The sequence below is a fragment of the Ruditapes philippinarum genome, unplaced genomic scaffold (genome assembly GCF_026571515.1).
Source record: "Ruditapes philippinarum isolate M1 unplaced genomic scaffold, ASM2657151v2 ctg16009_1_1_1_1, whole genome shotgun sequence".
Taxonomy (NCBI): domain Eukaryota; kingdom Metazoa; phylum Mollusca; class Bivalvia; order Venerida; family Veneridae; genus Ruditapes; species Ruditapes philippinarum.
Genome location: NW_026856356.1, coordinates 1 through 17,045, shown reverse-complemented (window position 1 = coordinate 17,045; position 17,045 = coordinate 1). Strand labels below are relative to the sequence as shown.

General features: G+C 32.8%; 1 protein-coding gene across 1 annotated transcript; it reads left to right on the top strand.

The window, feature by feature from the left end:
* Positions 1 to 8,895: 8,895 nt before the first annotated feature.
* On the top strand, positions 8,896 to 15,852 carry LOC132746275 (CD109 antigen-like; the record flags this gene model as incomplete). Its single annotated transcript, XM_060735380.1, is given in 7 exon segments — positions 8,896 to 9,063; positions 12,033 to 12,096; positions 12,459 to 12,622; positions 12,854 to 12,873; positions 14,400 to 14,574; positions 15,042 to 15,112; positions 15,706 to 15,852. Coding segments are annotated over 7 exon segments (660 nt in total), but the record flags the coding sequence as incomplete, so codon positions are not given.
* Positions 15,853 to 17,045: the final 1,193 nt, after the last annotated feature.

The following is a 17,045-nucleotide window of genomic DNA, read 5'->3' as shown; positions in this document are numbered from 1 at the left end:
AAGCCAAATAGGAATTGGTATGAAATACAATATATGATATTATACAAACACCCATATATAATTTCTTCAAGTTTATGATGTGCTACCTACACTTACACACCTACATACATGTATATGGAAACTTTCAGATTTCCCCCGGAAAAAGAGGACATCTACAACACATACTATCAGGATGTGGTGTTAAGATAACGTATGGAAGATATACATGTCGTCATAATCAGGTCCTTCGAGAGTTAGCGTGCATGATGGAAAGACGTGGGGAAAAGACAGACCCCTGAGGAATAGTATACCAAATCACCAATATACTGTTTGTGAATCAGGTAATTTAAAGAAAAAATAAGACGCCCGGCGTTAGAAGTAGATCAAGAAAAGCAGCTAAAATGTCTTAATATTGTTCAAAATAAATCTGATGTCTGATATGGTCTTGTGGCCATGAGCTAGCAAGAATGAAATACACATAGAATTGACAGTTCCCTAGGAGGCATATGTGACAAAGCGGGGTAAGTATGAGGAGTGTTTACAGATTGATATGACAGTAAATCACATAATATAATTCGATAGCATTTTACTTGCATTCAAAACATCCTAACTTATGTACCGTATTTGTTAACAATTAGATATGCTAAATATTTTTCAGGTAACAACAGATGCACTATAACGTAAACAAACATCAGTCAAATAAGGTGAAATACACATAAACATTCATCGGTGTACTCCTTGGCTAAAACTATCGATATTAATGAAATAACATTACCGCATGGCCCCCACGTACCTACTTCGATTTCATTTGCAAATTATCTCTCTAATAGACTGGAGAAGCTTACAAACCTGAAAACCAGCACAACAAAGCATGATAAAAACTTTTATGGCGTCTGTAATAGGCGAAGTAGAAGCATATTTACGGAATGGAATATATGCGAAATATCCAAATGCAGTATTCAAAAGGTGCTACGGGGGGGGGGGGGGTGAGGGATGTTGCATTAAGTGTTGAAAATGGAGTACAGACTTAATCAAACTGAGTCTGCAAATTTCATGTAATTTTGTTATTAATCTTCCAAGGGATCACTTTATTTCCAGATTTTTATACTTCACAACAGGTGTCAAGTGCCGTGTGTCAGCTGTAAAAAGTTGCCCCGTACTTCACTTCAGTGTTGTTATATTTTTCTGGTTCTTCAGGATCATTGATGCCAGCACAATTAAGTGTTGATAATTGAGTACCGCTCAAGCCGGTGCTAGGGGCGTGAGGGATGTTGCACTTATTCATTATCCCTCGTGTACAGCCTTAATCAAACCGATTCTGTAGTTCATATGTAATTTTGTTGTGATTAATGCTTCCGAGGGATCACTTTGTTTCCAGATTTTTGTATTTTCTGATCGCAGATCAGTAAATACATAGCTAACATCCACGGTCTAACACAAAATTTCCTAACAGACCTAACAACGCAAATTAGTTGTCACTCAAAACTGCTTAAAAACCAGCAATTTTAAAGAAAGAACAATTTTTTGTTACAAGTGTCCAACAAATTACTACACATTCAAACTTTAAAAGTAGTGTTGGCTTATAGAATTGTCAATAAATGCACACTCACAAATTACGCGGATGAATATGATTTTAGTCAATGAAAATGCTATTTTTAGCGATGTCGATTACCGAATACTACACAAATAAATCTGACTGCCGAGTAGTTGAATATATAGTTTCTACATGTTGGACTGTTTGGGCGAGAAGATTTTTGCTAAATTATTTACTTCAATTTTAAACAACAGAATACCTCGAAATTACCCTAACCCGAAATGCAATGGAAATTCTAAATTTAGAATGACTTCATTTTATTCAGCAGTTGATTTTAAAACTTTTCCGTGGTGCAGGGGTAAAGCGCTCGCTTAGTGTGTGAGAGGTCTAAAGTTCAAATCCCAGTCGAGTCAACATTTTTTAAATTCTTTTTTTAGTGTCTTTGTTAAGGAAATAGCCACGATATGCAAGGATAAAGTGTGGCTATCATAAAAAATGAACATAAATGATTTTTTGATGCAACTCTAGTTATGCAAAATTCCGTATGTATCAAACTCTGGTGCCCTGCAAGATGAATTATAGTACATAAAAATGAACTTTTACAGGAAAACACATACATATATACAGTACGATTTAGATTGCAAAGATCAGAAAATACCAGGGAGCTTGCAGCCCTTTGATTATATATTGTATTATGATACATACTAATAATTATTGCATGATAGTAATCCAGAGTGTATAGTGACACCTATTCCTTTGACCTTGAAAGTAAACCGATACATTGTATGACTGTCATAGATACATTGAGTTCATATATTTCAGTACTAAATTAATAGCTATTGATACATATGATGATAGTGAACAAATACATTGTTTGATAGATAAAAAAGGATATTAGAAATGGTGTATCCATTTTACAAAATAAAAGTAGTGAGATACAGTGGCTAAAGCTATCTTAAAATAGATAAATACAGAATCCCCAAAGAAAGCCCAACACGGCAAAATTGAAAATGTTGCAGGCTCGGTTTGATTGAGCCTGTTCATGGACGGTACTGGAAAGTGCAAGTTACCGTCCACGCCCCCTAGCACCGGCTTAAGCAGAATTCAACATTTAAACATGAAATAGTAAATTTTGCATATAGAAACATCCGCAGATGTGTTCATACGGCGGTTATCATGGAACCTTCAATGTGACACTTCCGTGCCATTCCATGAAAAGCGGCGTATGGTCCCCAAGTAATAAAAGCGTGTGCCCTAAACGAGAAAACAATGGGCGGAACTAAAAAAAAATGGAATTTTGAAAGGGGATCAGAGGATATGAAGCCTGCGTATCACAGATAAGACATCAAAAGACAAATTTAAAAAGCAGGCAACATATCCTAAGGGTGATTCAACATTATTCAAGTAGGAATATTGGAACCACCCAACTAGAAAATGCCGAAAAGTTGAAACTAAAAATACCACAAGCACAACAATATTGTCGTGCTGAGCGATCTTCAAGGATCGAAAATATAACATCATTGATTAAATGTACGGGGAGACTTTTTACAGCCGCCACTTTAACTTACAATCAGATTTATATATGTGTTTTACATACATGGCACCTGCAAACTCTTCCTATGTTAAGAGGCACACTTTAGATATTATACCATTGCTTGAAAGTGATGTAATGGCATATAGTAAAATAGGTAATATAATGATTCTTGGGGACACAAATGCAAGGATTTCTAATGAGTCTGATTTTATAGATAATGAAAATAGGAATGTACCTACGTCTCATAATATTAGTAACAACAGAGCAGCCGGGAGGCGTCACAGTAATGACCCTGTTTGTAATGCTAGAGGAGATTTTTGTATTGCTGCTAATTATTATATTTTAAATGGACAAAAATTTGGTGATATGTTTGGCAAATATTCCTGTTTTCAATACAACGGTAACAACGTTGTAGACTATTGTGTTGAATAGAAATGTTGTATATTTTTATGTACACAGGCATGAGCCTTTGTTAAGTGACCATGCACGATTAGTGGAAAAACATAATGCAGATTTTGAGAAAGGATGATATACATAGTAATCTGTCAAAAGTCCCATCTTCATATGTATGGAATAAAGAATCTTCACTTGTACTAAAACTCTTACAGACCCAACAATACGAGAGTCCTTTTATAAGTTTAGAAAAATGTACAGTCCATGTTGCAAGCAAAATAAAAATTAAAGCAAAATATTATGCAAAGATTGGACTCTTTATATGAAATCAACCCCACTGAAAATTGGACACTGGTTAAAGAAATAAAAGAAGATTGCACCCAAAATGAGGACCGATCCCAAAAAATATGATAAGCAAGATCAACAAGGAAAGGCGGCGTTCAATGAACGCAACCCCCATATATGACCCAGCAACAAGAAACAATGGCAAGGAGCCCAGGCGGACCCCAAACAAAAACAGGACAGGGCAAAGACAGAGCACGGACAGTTTAATCATTAAATGATAAATAATTTGTAACTGATTAGGAATTCAAAGAAAATAATAATAGGCCCACAAAGGGGAAGGGGACAGGAGACCGGGGGAAGGGGGGGGGGGTTAATCAAAGAAATAAAAAAAAAACTAGAGGCAATGGGGAAGATACTTACCGTAGACGAGAAAACAACAAGGGACACAAGCAAAAGTGTCACCAAAACAGTATGAAACAACATAGACATACATCTGAGGAACACAGTGGGACGCCGCCTTGGAACGGTCAGTAGCATAATAATGACTGCTGGGGAGTTTAAACCGGTTAATGGTGCACCAAACCTCGCTCTTAATCCCACCATGTTCCTATAAACGAGACATTGTAAATAAAATGAATCCCCGCCAAGTGAAATTCTAACAGTTGTCATGGTTACAAAAGGTTAAATAAGTAAATCACTCAAATGATCATGTAGAAACATATAAAAGTAAACCCAATGACCATAACAAAAGTACTCAATGTCCTAAAGGAAGACAGAGCAACAAGAAAATCACCTACAAGGGCCCGACGAAGCAAGGCAGAAGACGAACATTAAGACAATTCAGTCCCAAAGGGCTTTACGAACTATCCATCATAGAGTCTCCCACTTGGTCCGTCAGATGTAATCAAAAGAGGAAAGCGTAGTGTCCAACTGTAAAAGGGTTGAACACTAAACATGCAGTATGTCTTAAAATAGCAGGGTCATAACCTCTTTTAATAAAACGTTTAATGATTTTAGTAAAAACAGCAGAAAAATTACCATGACCCAAAATCTTACGAAGTTTGTAAATCACATCGCCATAAAAACCAGGCTGGCTAATCCCTTGTCGCAGAAGAGTTTTTAAATCACTATTGAATTTAGAAATTAAATCAAAATTACGATTGTAAAATTTTAGTAAAATATTTCTGTAATTTTTGATAGCGGTAGCCCTGTTTTAGAAGCTTGCTGGTAATAAAAATATTCCGCTCGTTGAAATCCTTTACGTTGCTACAAGCTCTAGCGAATCTAATTAACTGAGAAACATATACCCGGTAAGATGTTGCATGGGGTACGTCTCCATCTAAATGTGGATAATTAACTATACAAAAGTCAAAGTCATCTCTTTTATCATAGATTTTCGTGTGAATAGAATTGTTGTTTATAGCAACACGAAGATCCAAAAATGATGTACTAAAATTTCAAGAGTTCGTTTTATTAAGTTGTAGTTCATGCGGATAAATGTCAGACACCATTTGATCAAAATAAGGATTATCTAAATTAAAAATATCATCAAGGTATCTGGAAGTATTATTAAATGCGACTATAACATCTTGTTGTTTATCTTCAGAGAGACTCAACATAAAGTCTCTTTCATAGCAGTACAAAAACAAGTCGGCGACCAGGGGTGCACAATTAGTACCCATAGGAATTCCTATGATCTGTTTAAATAGATCAAAACTATCTTTAGAAAGATGGGTTAAGCATTAATGTTTTCAAGACAACTCGCTGGTTAATACAGTGAAAAATCAAAGTTGAAATTTGTTTTTTTTTAAACACTATCTGCATGAAAAAGAGAGTATTAGGTCATTTACTGATCTGGATTTAAAAATCACTGAAAAGAAAAAAAAGCACAGCTATTAAGAAATTGAAAAATAAAAAATCATGCGGCCTAGATGTTATAACTAATGAAATGATTAAATGCGGACAAACAAGTCTAATGCCAGGTTTTATTAAGTTTTTTTTAATACAATTCTATCTACAGGATCCTACCTTTCTCAGTGGAAACTAGGTTATATCAAACCCCTATACAAAGGCAGGCAATGATTTCCATGACCCTGCTAACTACCGTGGTATCTGTATTATGCCATGTTTATCGAAAGTTTTTAATAGTTAAAAAAATATTTTGATAAAAACAATATTATTTATAAAGCACAAATAGGTTTTCAACCGAAAACCAGAACATCTGACCATATGTTTGTATAGAGGACATCGATTGAGAAGTATGTAAGTAATGGGTCTAAACTTTTTGCTTGTTTTGTTCACTTTGCGAAAGCGTTTGACACTGTAATGCATTCTATACTATTTGTATATGTATAGTAACAATTATATGCATTTCTGATTAATGATTCCCTATCACAAGAGTTTAAACCTCAGTTTGGTGTGAGACAGGGTGACAAAATAAATCCAAATTTGTTCAAACTATTTTGAAATGACTTGCCACAATGTTTTGATGAAAATGATGACCAAGTGTTACTTGGTGATACATACTTATAAGCTGTCTCTTATATGCTGATGATCTTGTGTTACTTTCTACTTGTGAAAGAGGACTTCAAAATTGCTATATAAACTCTCACAGTAAAGTGATATGGACTGTGTGTCAGTCTAATATTATAACATTTTGTAAAAATGACAAGTTGCCTAGCACTAAGTTCACATACAAAAACAATGAAATTAAATATGTAATCTCTAATAAATACCCGGGGATCTTATTTTCAGCGCCAGGAACTTTTACCCACTGTCAGAAAAACCTTTATAGACGTGCTTTTAAAGCAAATTGTAAACTAAGTAAATGTTTCAGCAATGTTTCACCAAATGTAAAAACTATGATGCATTAGTTAATCACACTGTTAAACCAGTGCTTTTGTATGCTGAAATATGGGGAACTATTAATACAAACTCAACAAAAGTTAATAAGCCAAATTATGATAAATTTTCATCTTTCATTGATATGCCTTTCGGGAAACTTCATGTTTATTTTTTTTAAGCATACTCCTGGTGTTCACAAAAAAAGCAAGAAATGCAGCAGTGATTGGTGAACTAGGAAGATTTCCACTATTTTTAATGTTATTATTAGTATGGTTAAATACTTGTAAAGATTATATAATTACTTGTGAAAGTGATAGTTTGTTATCAAATGCTTTTCTAGAAATGAGCATAAGAAAAGTTGTTGGATTTCTAGCATACAGTTTATATTAAAACATCTTGATATATTTACAGTTTGTGTATAACAAAAATATTCACCAAAGAGTAAAGTCTAAACGTGTATTTATGTGTAAACTTCAATTTGATAAGACCTTGTCAGATTGCAGGGAACATGAAGTAGGCAAACGTCGAACCTATGCATTATTTAAGACTAGTTTGTGTTACGAACTGCACTTTGATATAATTAAAAATGTAGACATATGAAAATGCTTTACACGTTTTAGAATAAGCTCACACATATTGGAAATAGAAATGGGCGGTTCAAAAATATACCTTAAGAAAAAAAATTATGCGAATTGTGTTTATCTGGTGTTGCTAAGGAGAAAATTCATTTTGTGACATCTTGTAATAGGTATATAAACAAAAGACAAGCTTTATATGATTCAATTATGTGTTTAAATGATAATTTTGAAAAACTCTCAGAAAAGAACAAATTTATTTGACTCTTTAGTTATGAAAATAAGGATGTACTTTTTCATTTAGCTATACATTTGTAATGAATGCTATCAGCTTAGAAGTAGTGTATTAAAAGTCAGAAAAAGTGTCAGTTAATCATATTAGAATGCTTTAATGTAGCAGATAGTATATTTTATCATATTGTTTTATCAATGAATATTGTGTTATAACATAGATGACAGCTGTGTCAACTTAAATACTGGTTTTTTGGAATTATGCGGTTGTTTGTCCTTGGGCCATTATGCTATAAAATGTGAAGGATGTGTGTAATTGACTGTATAAATTTACTTGTTATATAATTATGGTTTTGTTAAAGTAGATGGAATTGTAGGAACCATCATGTTTACAACCTGGCTTGTCCATAACAAATTGTTATTATTTGACTGTGCTAGTGCGAGAACATTAACTTTATAACATAACTGCATCGTCAGCAGTCAGCACTGTTTTATATGATAAAGAACTTAAAAATACATACATTGTCTGTTAAAGGACTATTAACTTTAACACAGATTGCAGGTCCCTACGTCGCTAACTACTTATTTAAAACCCATATCATGAACTCCATTTATGGAATCTAAGACTGAAATTTAAAATTTAAGATTTTAGCATATAAACTATAATTACAGAACGAATGGAAATCAGGATTATTGGGTCTGATACCTCTAGTTAATTATTTTCAAAATAATTAGAATCAAGCTTTATTTACTTGAATACACTTAATATCGTGAATGTGACCCATTAATTGGAAATAAACTCTATTCTATTCTTTTCTATTCTACTCTATTCTAACATATCTCAATGCATCTCAATCAACATTCATCAACATTCTAAGTCGAATGTAAATCAGAGGTTTTATATAATATTATTTTATATAAATTTCCCTTCAAATAAATAGGGTCTCGATTGCCGTTATACCATCAATGCAATAATTTATTGAGCAAGTTATATACTGAAAGTATAAATTATAATATATAAAACATACTGTCATAATTTAAAGTGACATTATGTTCATTTTCTGCTATCAAGCCGAGTTGAATTGGTAATATATTTCAACAGAATGACTAGAAATTTCCATTAGTCATGTGGATTATCAATTATGTTTTCAAAGTAAAATATAAAACACTTCCGGTTTAAGGTCGCACCTGCATAACCGGACCTTATAAGGGTTATACTTTGCGATTGCCAATAATTTTAAGCGTAAATTATGAAAAATAAACGTACTTAAGTTTGTTCAAATATGATCAAATATTAAAATTGTCACGTGAATATGAAGTCCACTGACCTTTAAAGATTAATTAAGCATAATTCACATCTTTTTCATTAGTTATTTACGAATAAAAGTTATGTTAATTAACGTGATAGACATTCATTAGTTATATAACTTGTGGTGAACCTAAATATTTCTTAATACGTTTACTCGTATTTCGCAACGCTTCGTCGAATAATGATGACGTTAAAGCAGACAAACCACGTAGGCCTATGTACCATTAATAAACAGGTACAACAAAGCACACGACGTTAATTAACGACTGTTTTTGGGGAAAATATTACAAACATCCGGAAAGTCTACTTTATAAAGCTGTCAAGAAAATATTTGTCTTGAGTGTTTTGTTTACTTAAGAAATGGATAGAGACAAAATAAGTAAGTTTACAATTATGTAATGCTAACGTTTTAAATTTGATTGTTCAAATATTTTTAATGTTTTTAAATCATTTTGAAAAGAATAATTGGGTACCGTTCTACTTTTTTTACCCCAAGACGTATCCGTAGATATAATGATTCAATAACAAAATCAGCATATCATCTCATGTACTTAAAAAGATAATTGTTCATGTACAGCGCTCTTTAACAGGAATACACATACAAAATCAACACTTTTGTTACAAATATGTCACAAATTGGTAATACACCAAATTGCAATATCTAAACGAAATTATCACATGTTTTACAAAGTTATACACTCTGTATAAAGCTATATATCTGATGCAAAAATTATTGCTAGAATTTAAAAAAAGTTTACTTTCAAAATGCTTTTATGAAATAAATATGGTAATTTATTGCCTTAAAAGTGAATGATGCATGCACAAAATCATTGATAAACAGATAAAACCCTACTTAAAATAGCAAAATAATATTTTGTCCGGAACATTTTATTCTGTTTACGTACATTATTCATGTGTATTAAATAACAGAGACATTCTATGTTACAACCTTTTCAAGAATTATCCATATAATAATGGAACCAATATAATTTTACTGTTAATAATTTTTATAAAAATATTTCATTCGATATAGATTTATACCCTTTAAATCGGAAACAGATTTACTTCTTTGTAAAATATAAATTAAATTTTGACAACTGCAGAAAATGCTGCATTTTTGACCTGTCAATATTTTCATGGATAAACATTTCGTGATACAGATACTGGCATGCGAGCAGTTCCCGTACAAAAATCGTAGTTATTTAAACATTATTTTTTATTACGCTCACTCACCAAAATTTGAATGTTACACATCAATATTCGGCTCGTCACACAAATCATGGAAATTCCATCACGTTCTAAACATAGAATAACCCTTAGTTATGAGGCCTCATATGGGGTACAGAAATTATCCATTATTTTGTATGAAGAGAAGTAGTTCCCGTACATAAAATTTAACCCATTATAATTATACAATTTTATTATATCGGACCTATTTTTCATTTATAATTGTTGAACAGACCATTTTCTAAGAGATAAATAGATGTAATTCAGGAAATAGAAAGTAGACTATTAAAACGCGTGTATCTATTAACCGGTACCGTTACCCCCAACGCATTCACATGCGATGGCATGCTTGTATGCATGATATTTTACGCATCAAAGCCATAAAATTATTTAATATAGTAATATTGGTCAAAATTCTGATAATTAAACAAGTTTTCATCACATTGCCTTCTTATCTGTAAACAGGTGGTATTAGTGGAAAACCCTTTAACATGCCTCACGTGTAAGTATGTTTGCGCATGCGCGCAAGGACGGAATCCCCCAGATAAAACAAGGTCACGTTTTGACAACGCACAGGTGAAAGTGATTTAAAATGAGACTTTTTATACGTACTGCCGAACTGACACTTAGATTTTGTCTCGTTTATGCATCTGCTTGATTTGAAATGAATTTTTGAAGAATGCATGTAAAAATCAAGCGTTTAAATGAAAAATACGGGTACTGCTTCTGTACGGGAACTGCTCGCATGCCAGTAGTCGTTTTTTTCGTGACGGGATCGGCAATTTCCGCCACTCTTTCGGATAGCGACGTTATAATATCCCTCACGTCACGGATGTCTAAACATTTCCCACAAATACAATACAAGTATCGAAGTGTCAGCCCTGTTAAGTGTTGTTGTAAACGGAATTTCAGTTGAGAGATTGTAAATTTTTCCAATTTTTATATAAAAAACGCTGTTATATATGGTGGCTGATTTGGTACACTTTGCGCGTTGCAACCTCTATCGTTATCGCCTTTTTGTCTTGTCGCTAGCGAAACGCGCCAAACGGCTTGATGTCGTACTGTTGTCCTGTCGTCCTGTTGCTAGTGAAGCACGCCAAACGGCGCGTTTTCATGCTGCGCGTTGTCGCGATGTCTCCCTGTCGCTTGGCTTATATATATATGTTTGGCGTTTTGTCGTGCTGTCGCTATCGACAACACGACGTACAAAAGTGTTTCATATGAGCCAACATAGTTATAACTTGCGCGAGCTACACCTCTTCACGAACTATTTATTTAATTCAAATAAATAATACCAGAAGATCGGTATTGTAAAACATTAATCACTTGCAAAGTAATTAAATTAAAAGACAAATTGGGAATACAGTAAAAAAAAAAAGAAGATTTTAGGAGATAAGGTTAATTCACGCGCAGAGTTGCATTCTTTTCCAATGCTTAACAGTAAGTAATACAAAATTATGTTTTATAGATGAAAAAAGCACCCCTATCACCCTCATTCTTTTATAAATTTCTTAATTTACACTGTATACAAAATTTACTGCTAAATACTTTTAACTTCATTTTATGATTTATAAAAATGTCATATTTTAAAACATATTCTTTGTCTATACTGTTAAAAAGGAACACAAGTGTTCGTTTATATTCAAATGATTAATTGAAAAATAGAAAGATAGATTGGCAGGTAGTGAAGATAAGGTTTGTATTTATCTTGCCGTGAAATGACATTAAATGAGCACACACACACGCACGCACGCACGCACGGACGGACGGACGCACGCACGCACGCACACACGCACGCACACACACACACACACACAAACACACACACACACACACACACACACACACACACACACAATCAAATTCAAGGGCAGATAACTGAAAAAAACCCATAAAAACAAATAAATAAATAAAAAAACAAACACACACTCACAAAAGAACAAAAAAACAACAAAAACACATCTGCCGATATGTCTAGATCTATATATTACGTAGCACGTGCCTTTAAAGTAAACAGAACTTAAGGTTGTAAATTAAATACATATGTTCGCCATTACTTTGATTTCGGTGAATTATATACATGTTTATAATCAATAAACATAAAACTTCAATGTTCTCCAGGAATGCGATTATGGGTTATAAGCGTGATCCATGCACTTATGCAAGCAGTTGTGCAAGGAAAAAAGTGAGTTCAAATTTTTGCTTTGATATTATTTACGTAAACAGCGTTAATTTCACATACAAATTGAATTAAACATGCAATCTAAGTGATGTTTTACAGGCATTACGTCAATGCGATCATTCTGGTATCGGGTTTCTTATAGCTAAAAATTTCATTTTTGTCTGGTGAAAATGGAACGCTGCACTATCAACAACACCAAGGCCTTTTTTGTATAGAAGTGTGTAAACTCTGTTCACATATTTTGACTTATACTCACAGCTTTAACAATCACTTGTCATTTTATTCTTAATCAATGTAATACATAATTTTGACGAACTGTATATAATCGTTAACGGTGAAGATTAATAACTTTCTTTATATTTCAGTTCATATATATTAATGTCCCCAAGAATTGTCCGACCAGGACGGAATTTAACTATAGAAGGTGAATTGCTCGAGAACCCCTCTGAGCCAGTGATAATTTCTGCCGAATTAAGCAATAATGCAGGCCCTATTGCTAATTCTACAGTAACTGTAAACGGAAAATCAAGTAAGTTTTTTCCCACAATGCAATGAATGTCCGATTGATGCCCAAAACGTGCTTCTAATAGATAAACATGTATTTAAATATAAATCAGCTTTAAGCATACATCTATTTTTCGTGAACTGTTGAAAGTGAGATTCGATTATTCGGCATATTAGGACATATTGATAATTTTCAATGGTAATACTATCATAGTTGTTAGTACATAGGCATACTAATTATTTCTTTTTTTTTCAGAAATACAATTGGATATTCCGGTATGTATTACAACTTAATATGAACCAAACACTTTAAAGATTTAAATGAAGTATCGTTGATCTTCATAATCTTTGAACTTTTTAGAATGTGTTCTGCAAATTTTTTTCATATATATATACTGATCATAGTAATTTTAACTTACGTTCGTTTAAGATTCCCTAAAGTGTGAACACGAACTGTCTGAACAAAACTGCTTTGTTATAACAAAATGTTCTGAAGAACAGCATTTACGGTATCCGTCTGTGTGGTTTTTTGCATGTGTGTCTTGTGTAATGTTGTATGTTGTGTGTCGTGACACATTTTGTAATATCCTTTCCTCTTAATTGTGGGCAATGTCAGGTTTTACCGTTCCATTCTCCCCTCGGTTTCCGTTTTTGTTTTTTTACACCCGACCTTTTTTGTTAAATAATTTGCTTATTGTAACAGTTATTTTTTTTTTTTACAATACAAATCACTTTATTTTCAATTGTCACAGATTACATAATACACATTTAACATGTATCAAGCAATAACATGTGAACGAATAGTAGCATAAATAATTAGTATGGGTAACAACATGATCAAAAATATTCTAATTACAATGTAATTATGTTTTGGGTTTTAGTGTTTCGATGGGGAAAGCGGATAATATTTGAAGTAATTATTTGAAAGCGGTGAAAAAAACCCAAAGTTTTGAGTTCTTAATATGCTAACAACAATAAAAAAGAACATACAGTAAATTTATGAATGAAGTAACCAATAATTTTGATTTTGGCCTATGTACAACCGAGCTGACCTGGGAAAAACCTAACAATAACAATAACATTTTAGCACGGGGTTTCCGTGACATATCTATAAATAGAACATGTGTAAAGTTTCATTGGTCGGTTGTAAAATTGCATTGAGACAGTCTATTCATAAATGTGTAATTGTAATGACAATGAAAAAAACAACAAAAAACAAAAACAAACACATAAAGATGGGGATAATTAGGATTAACAATCACCAGGTATGTAAAATAAATCAGTTCATGTAATTGTTATTAATCGTTAATTTTTTTCATGATATATGCTAAGGTTTGTTAGGGTCTGGCTATCATTTGTGTTAAGTAGTTCCTTAAATTTCAGTATATTTGGTCTAATATAGAATCTCTCTGGTATTAGCTGTCTTCTTTTAGTTCTGAAAAAATGGCATATTAGTACGTCCCTCCCCTTCATCTCCGCTCTGATGTCCTCTTTTTTGTTTGGAACCTGTAATGGGTTGCATTCTGTGAGCTTTCCCTTCCCATGTTGATCTGTGTTCTCAAGTTTTGTCTTGTTTGAGTTTACAAATGTTCATATCGTGTTAAATAACGTGTGTGAAATCTTTATAACTAATATTTTGCCATCGTTTTTATGCCACAACATGCATTCAAAGAAGTTTTTTGCTTCTTATTTCAATCCCAGGTTTTGCGTTCTACATCGTTAATTATTATGTTTGTTGCTGCTTATTTTTCGTCCTGACATTTTGTTTTTCATTTCAAATATCTAAATAATTTTTTTTCCAGGTTCCAAACCATATAATTTTTGACTCTGGTTCGTCTAAGAGGAAAGAACTCAACCTTAAGATATCTGGGTCAGGCGGACTATCCTTTACAGATGCGAAAACATTATCATATAATGCAAAAAGTTCATCTGTTTTCATACAGACAGACAAAGCTATTTACAAACCAGGACAGCCAGGTATACCATAAATCTTAATAATAACCGCGGCTTAATTTTTGGTAAGAGATTGGTGGCATATTTTCTATGACGGCATATCCAAGAGGCCGGCATATCTTCAGTTTTAAAAAAGTCTCACAGGTGTATTTTCAAAAGCATTTCATAAACATATAACAGATATAGTCCTTATTCTGCTGAATTTTTATAATGGTTTTGGCATGTTTTTAATTTGGAACAACAATTTGATAACTGTCGGAATTCAAAATACAAAAAAATGAGCTACCAACTGTGTATATATGTAGTTTGGTCAGCCTGCAGGTGTATGCAGGCAGATCTGGTTGTACAATTTAGATAAAGGCTAATTACTTCCGGTACCAGTAGGTTAAGGTCATATTATTAAAAGATGGATACAAAAGGGACAGAACCGACAAACTACATGTATATACATATTTTATCTCATCAATGATAATGTATTCTTAAATTTGTAGTGCACTTCCGAGTGTTTGGTGTGACTCCGGAGCTAAAAGTTATATTTGACAAACTGCAGGTTGAACTTTATGTAAGTATCAAATAATTCCTATTTTCTTACTCTTTCTTATTACATAGTATAAATATGGATTATTGTTGTAGTAGACCTGAAGTTTTCTTGTTTGCTAAGAGCAGCGTTGGAAAATTTATATCTCGTGAGACCTTTGAATCGTTTTAGCACTACATGCTTCTCGTGTTAATTAGTGATAAAATTTATAGGTATATAAAAGCTGTTTAACTTTTACTATTATTCCAAATGAGCACGATATCTAGAAAACTTGATTATATAACATACATGTATCTATAATTGCATTGATCTTTGATTATATCAAATTTATTAGACTAACAAACTTGTAAATGTTAATATGTTCTTTAAAACTTTGGAGTAAACAACGTTAATAAATATGTATTTTATACAATATAGTTAGTACATTTTTGTTCAACTGTTTTGGCTTACAACTATATGAGCTGCGCCATGACACCAACATAATGCGTTTGCTACCAGCATGGATCCAGACTAGCCTGCGCATTCGCGCAGTCTGATCAAGATCCATGCTGTTCGCTTACAAACCCTATAACAAGTAGAGAAACTGATATATATTTTGAAATCCTATATTTTTTCAGGATCCAAACGGGAACAAAATAAACCAATGGGATGTTAGCGGTTTCAAAATGACAAAACTAGGAGGGGTTTATGTGCAACACCAGCTTATGTCTGAACAACCTGTGCTAGGAAAGTGGAAACTTAAAGCTAAACTGCTATCATATGGGGTATGGATAATGGCACAAATATTTCATCTGAAATTATTTTTGCTTACAATTGTTAAAATCAAGTTGCATGCCAACTTTTTTATTCTTTAAAAATATCAAGTGAAGTATTCACATTGTACAGAGTATTTATATGTAGAATACGCATTTGTTTTATTTCAAATTAGTCTCCTTTCCAATGCAGTCATTTTTATTCATCAAGAAATATTGATTTTTTTTCAGGAGGAATTCGAAGAAAAATCATTTGAAGTGGATGAATATGGTAAGATAAAGCATTTCAATAAAATGAAATGTTAACGATCATTTATTTGCATTTCCTTTACCGTATGAGATTTCTTATAAACACAGTATTTTTACCACAGCAGAAATCGCGAATTCGTAAAGTTGAAATCGGGAATTCATGAAGAGGAAATCGGGAATTCATGAAGTTGAGATGTCTACCGGTCTTGCGTACTGAAAGGACGCCTGTATGCATAAATTGAAACAATATTTACCGTACGGTTTATGAGTTATGGAAATTTCTCTGAACTAAAGTTTGGCTATAAGAAGGGCTCTTTTCAGAAATGAGGAAACTAAACAATCTATTACAAAATGATTGCTTCTACTCAAAATGTTTGAAATACATGTATACATGTACATGTATGTATAAAAATGATACCCTATCCCACCCATTTTATACACTTAATTGACCATTTCCTTATTTAAAGAACCTCATTCAAAATATCCCTAAAATTAATTAAAAATGAAAGGCTGTTTTCAAGGTTTTCCTATTTTTTAAAAAAAATAAGTAATTATATTGGTTGATGTTGTGAAATTTAAAATACCTTTACTGTGTAGTTTTGATTTTTAAGACTTTGAAAATAGCAGGTACCATATTCGTTATTTGGCATTGTTTAGCCAATATATGATATATAATCAAAATTAAACACTGTTTTTATCCAAGATGGAGCTGACAGAAATTAATGTAAAAAGAAAAGAAAGAAAGAAATTAAAAGTTGCATTTTGTACGGTTCGCCCGACTGTTTCCATGCAGATTACAGTAATTCTAATCTATTTGAATACTTCAAAGCGGAGGTAATGCATTAGTGTGTGTGTGGGGGGGGGGGGGGGGGGTTACACTTGGGGGGGGGGTTTTTGAAAAAATAAATTTTTTTATTTTCATTTTACCAAAAAAAAATAGTTATTAGCCTCTTTTT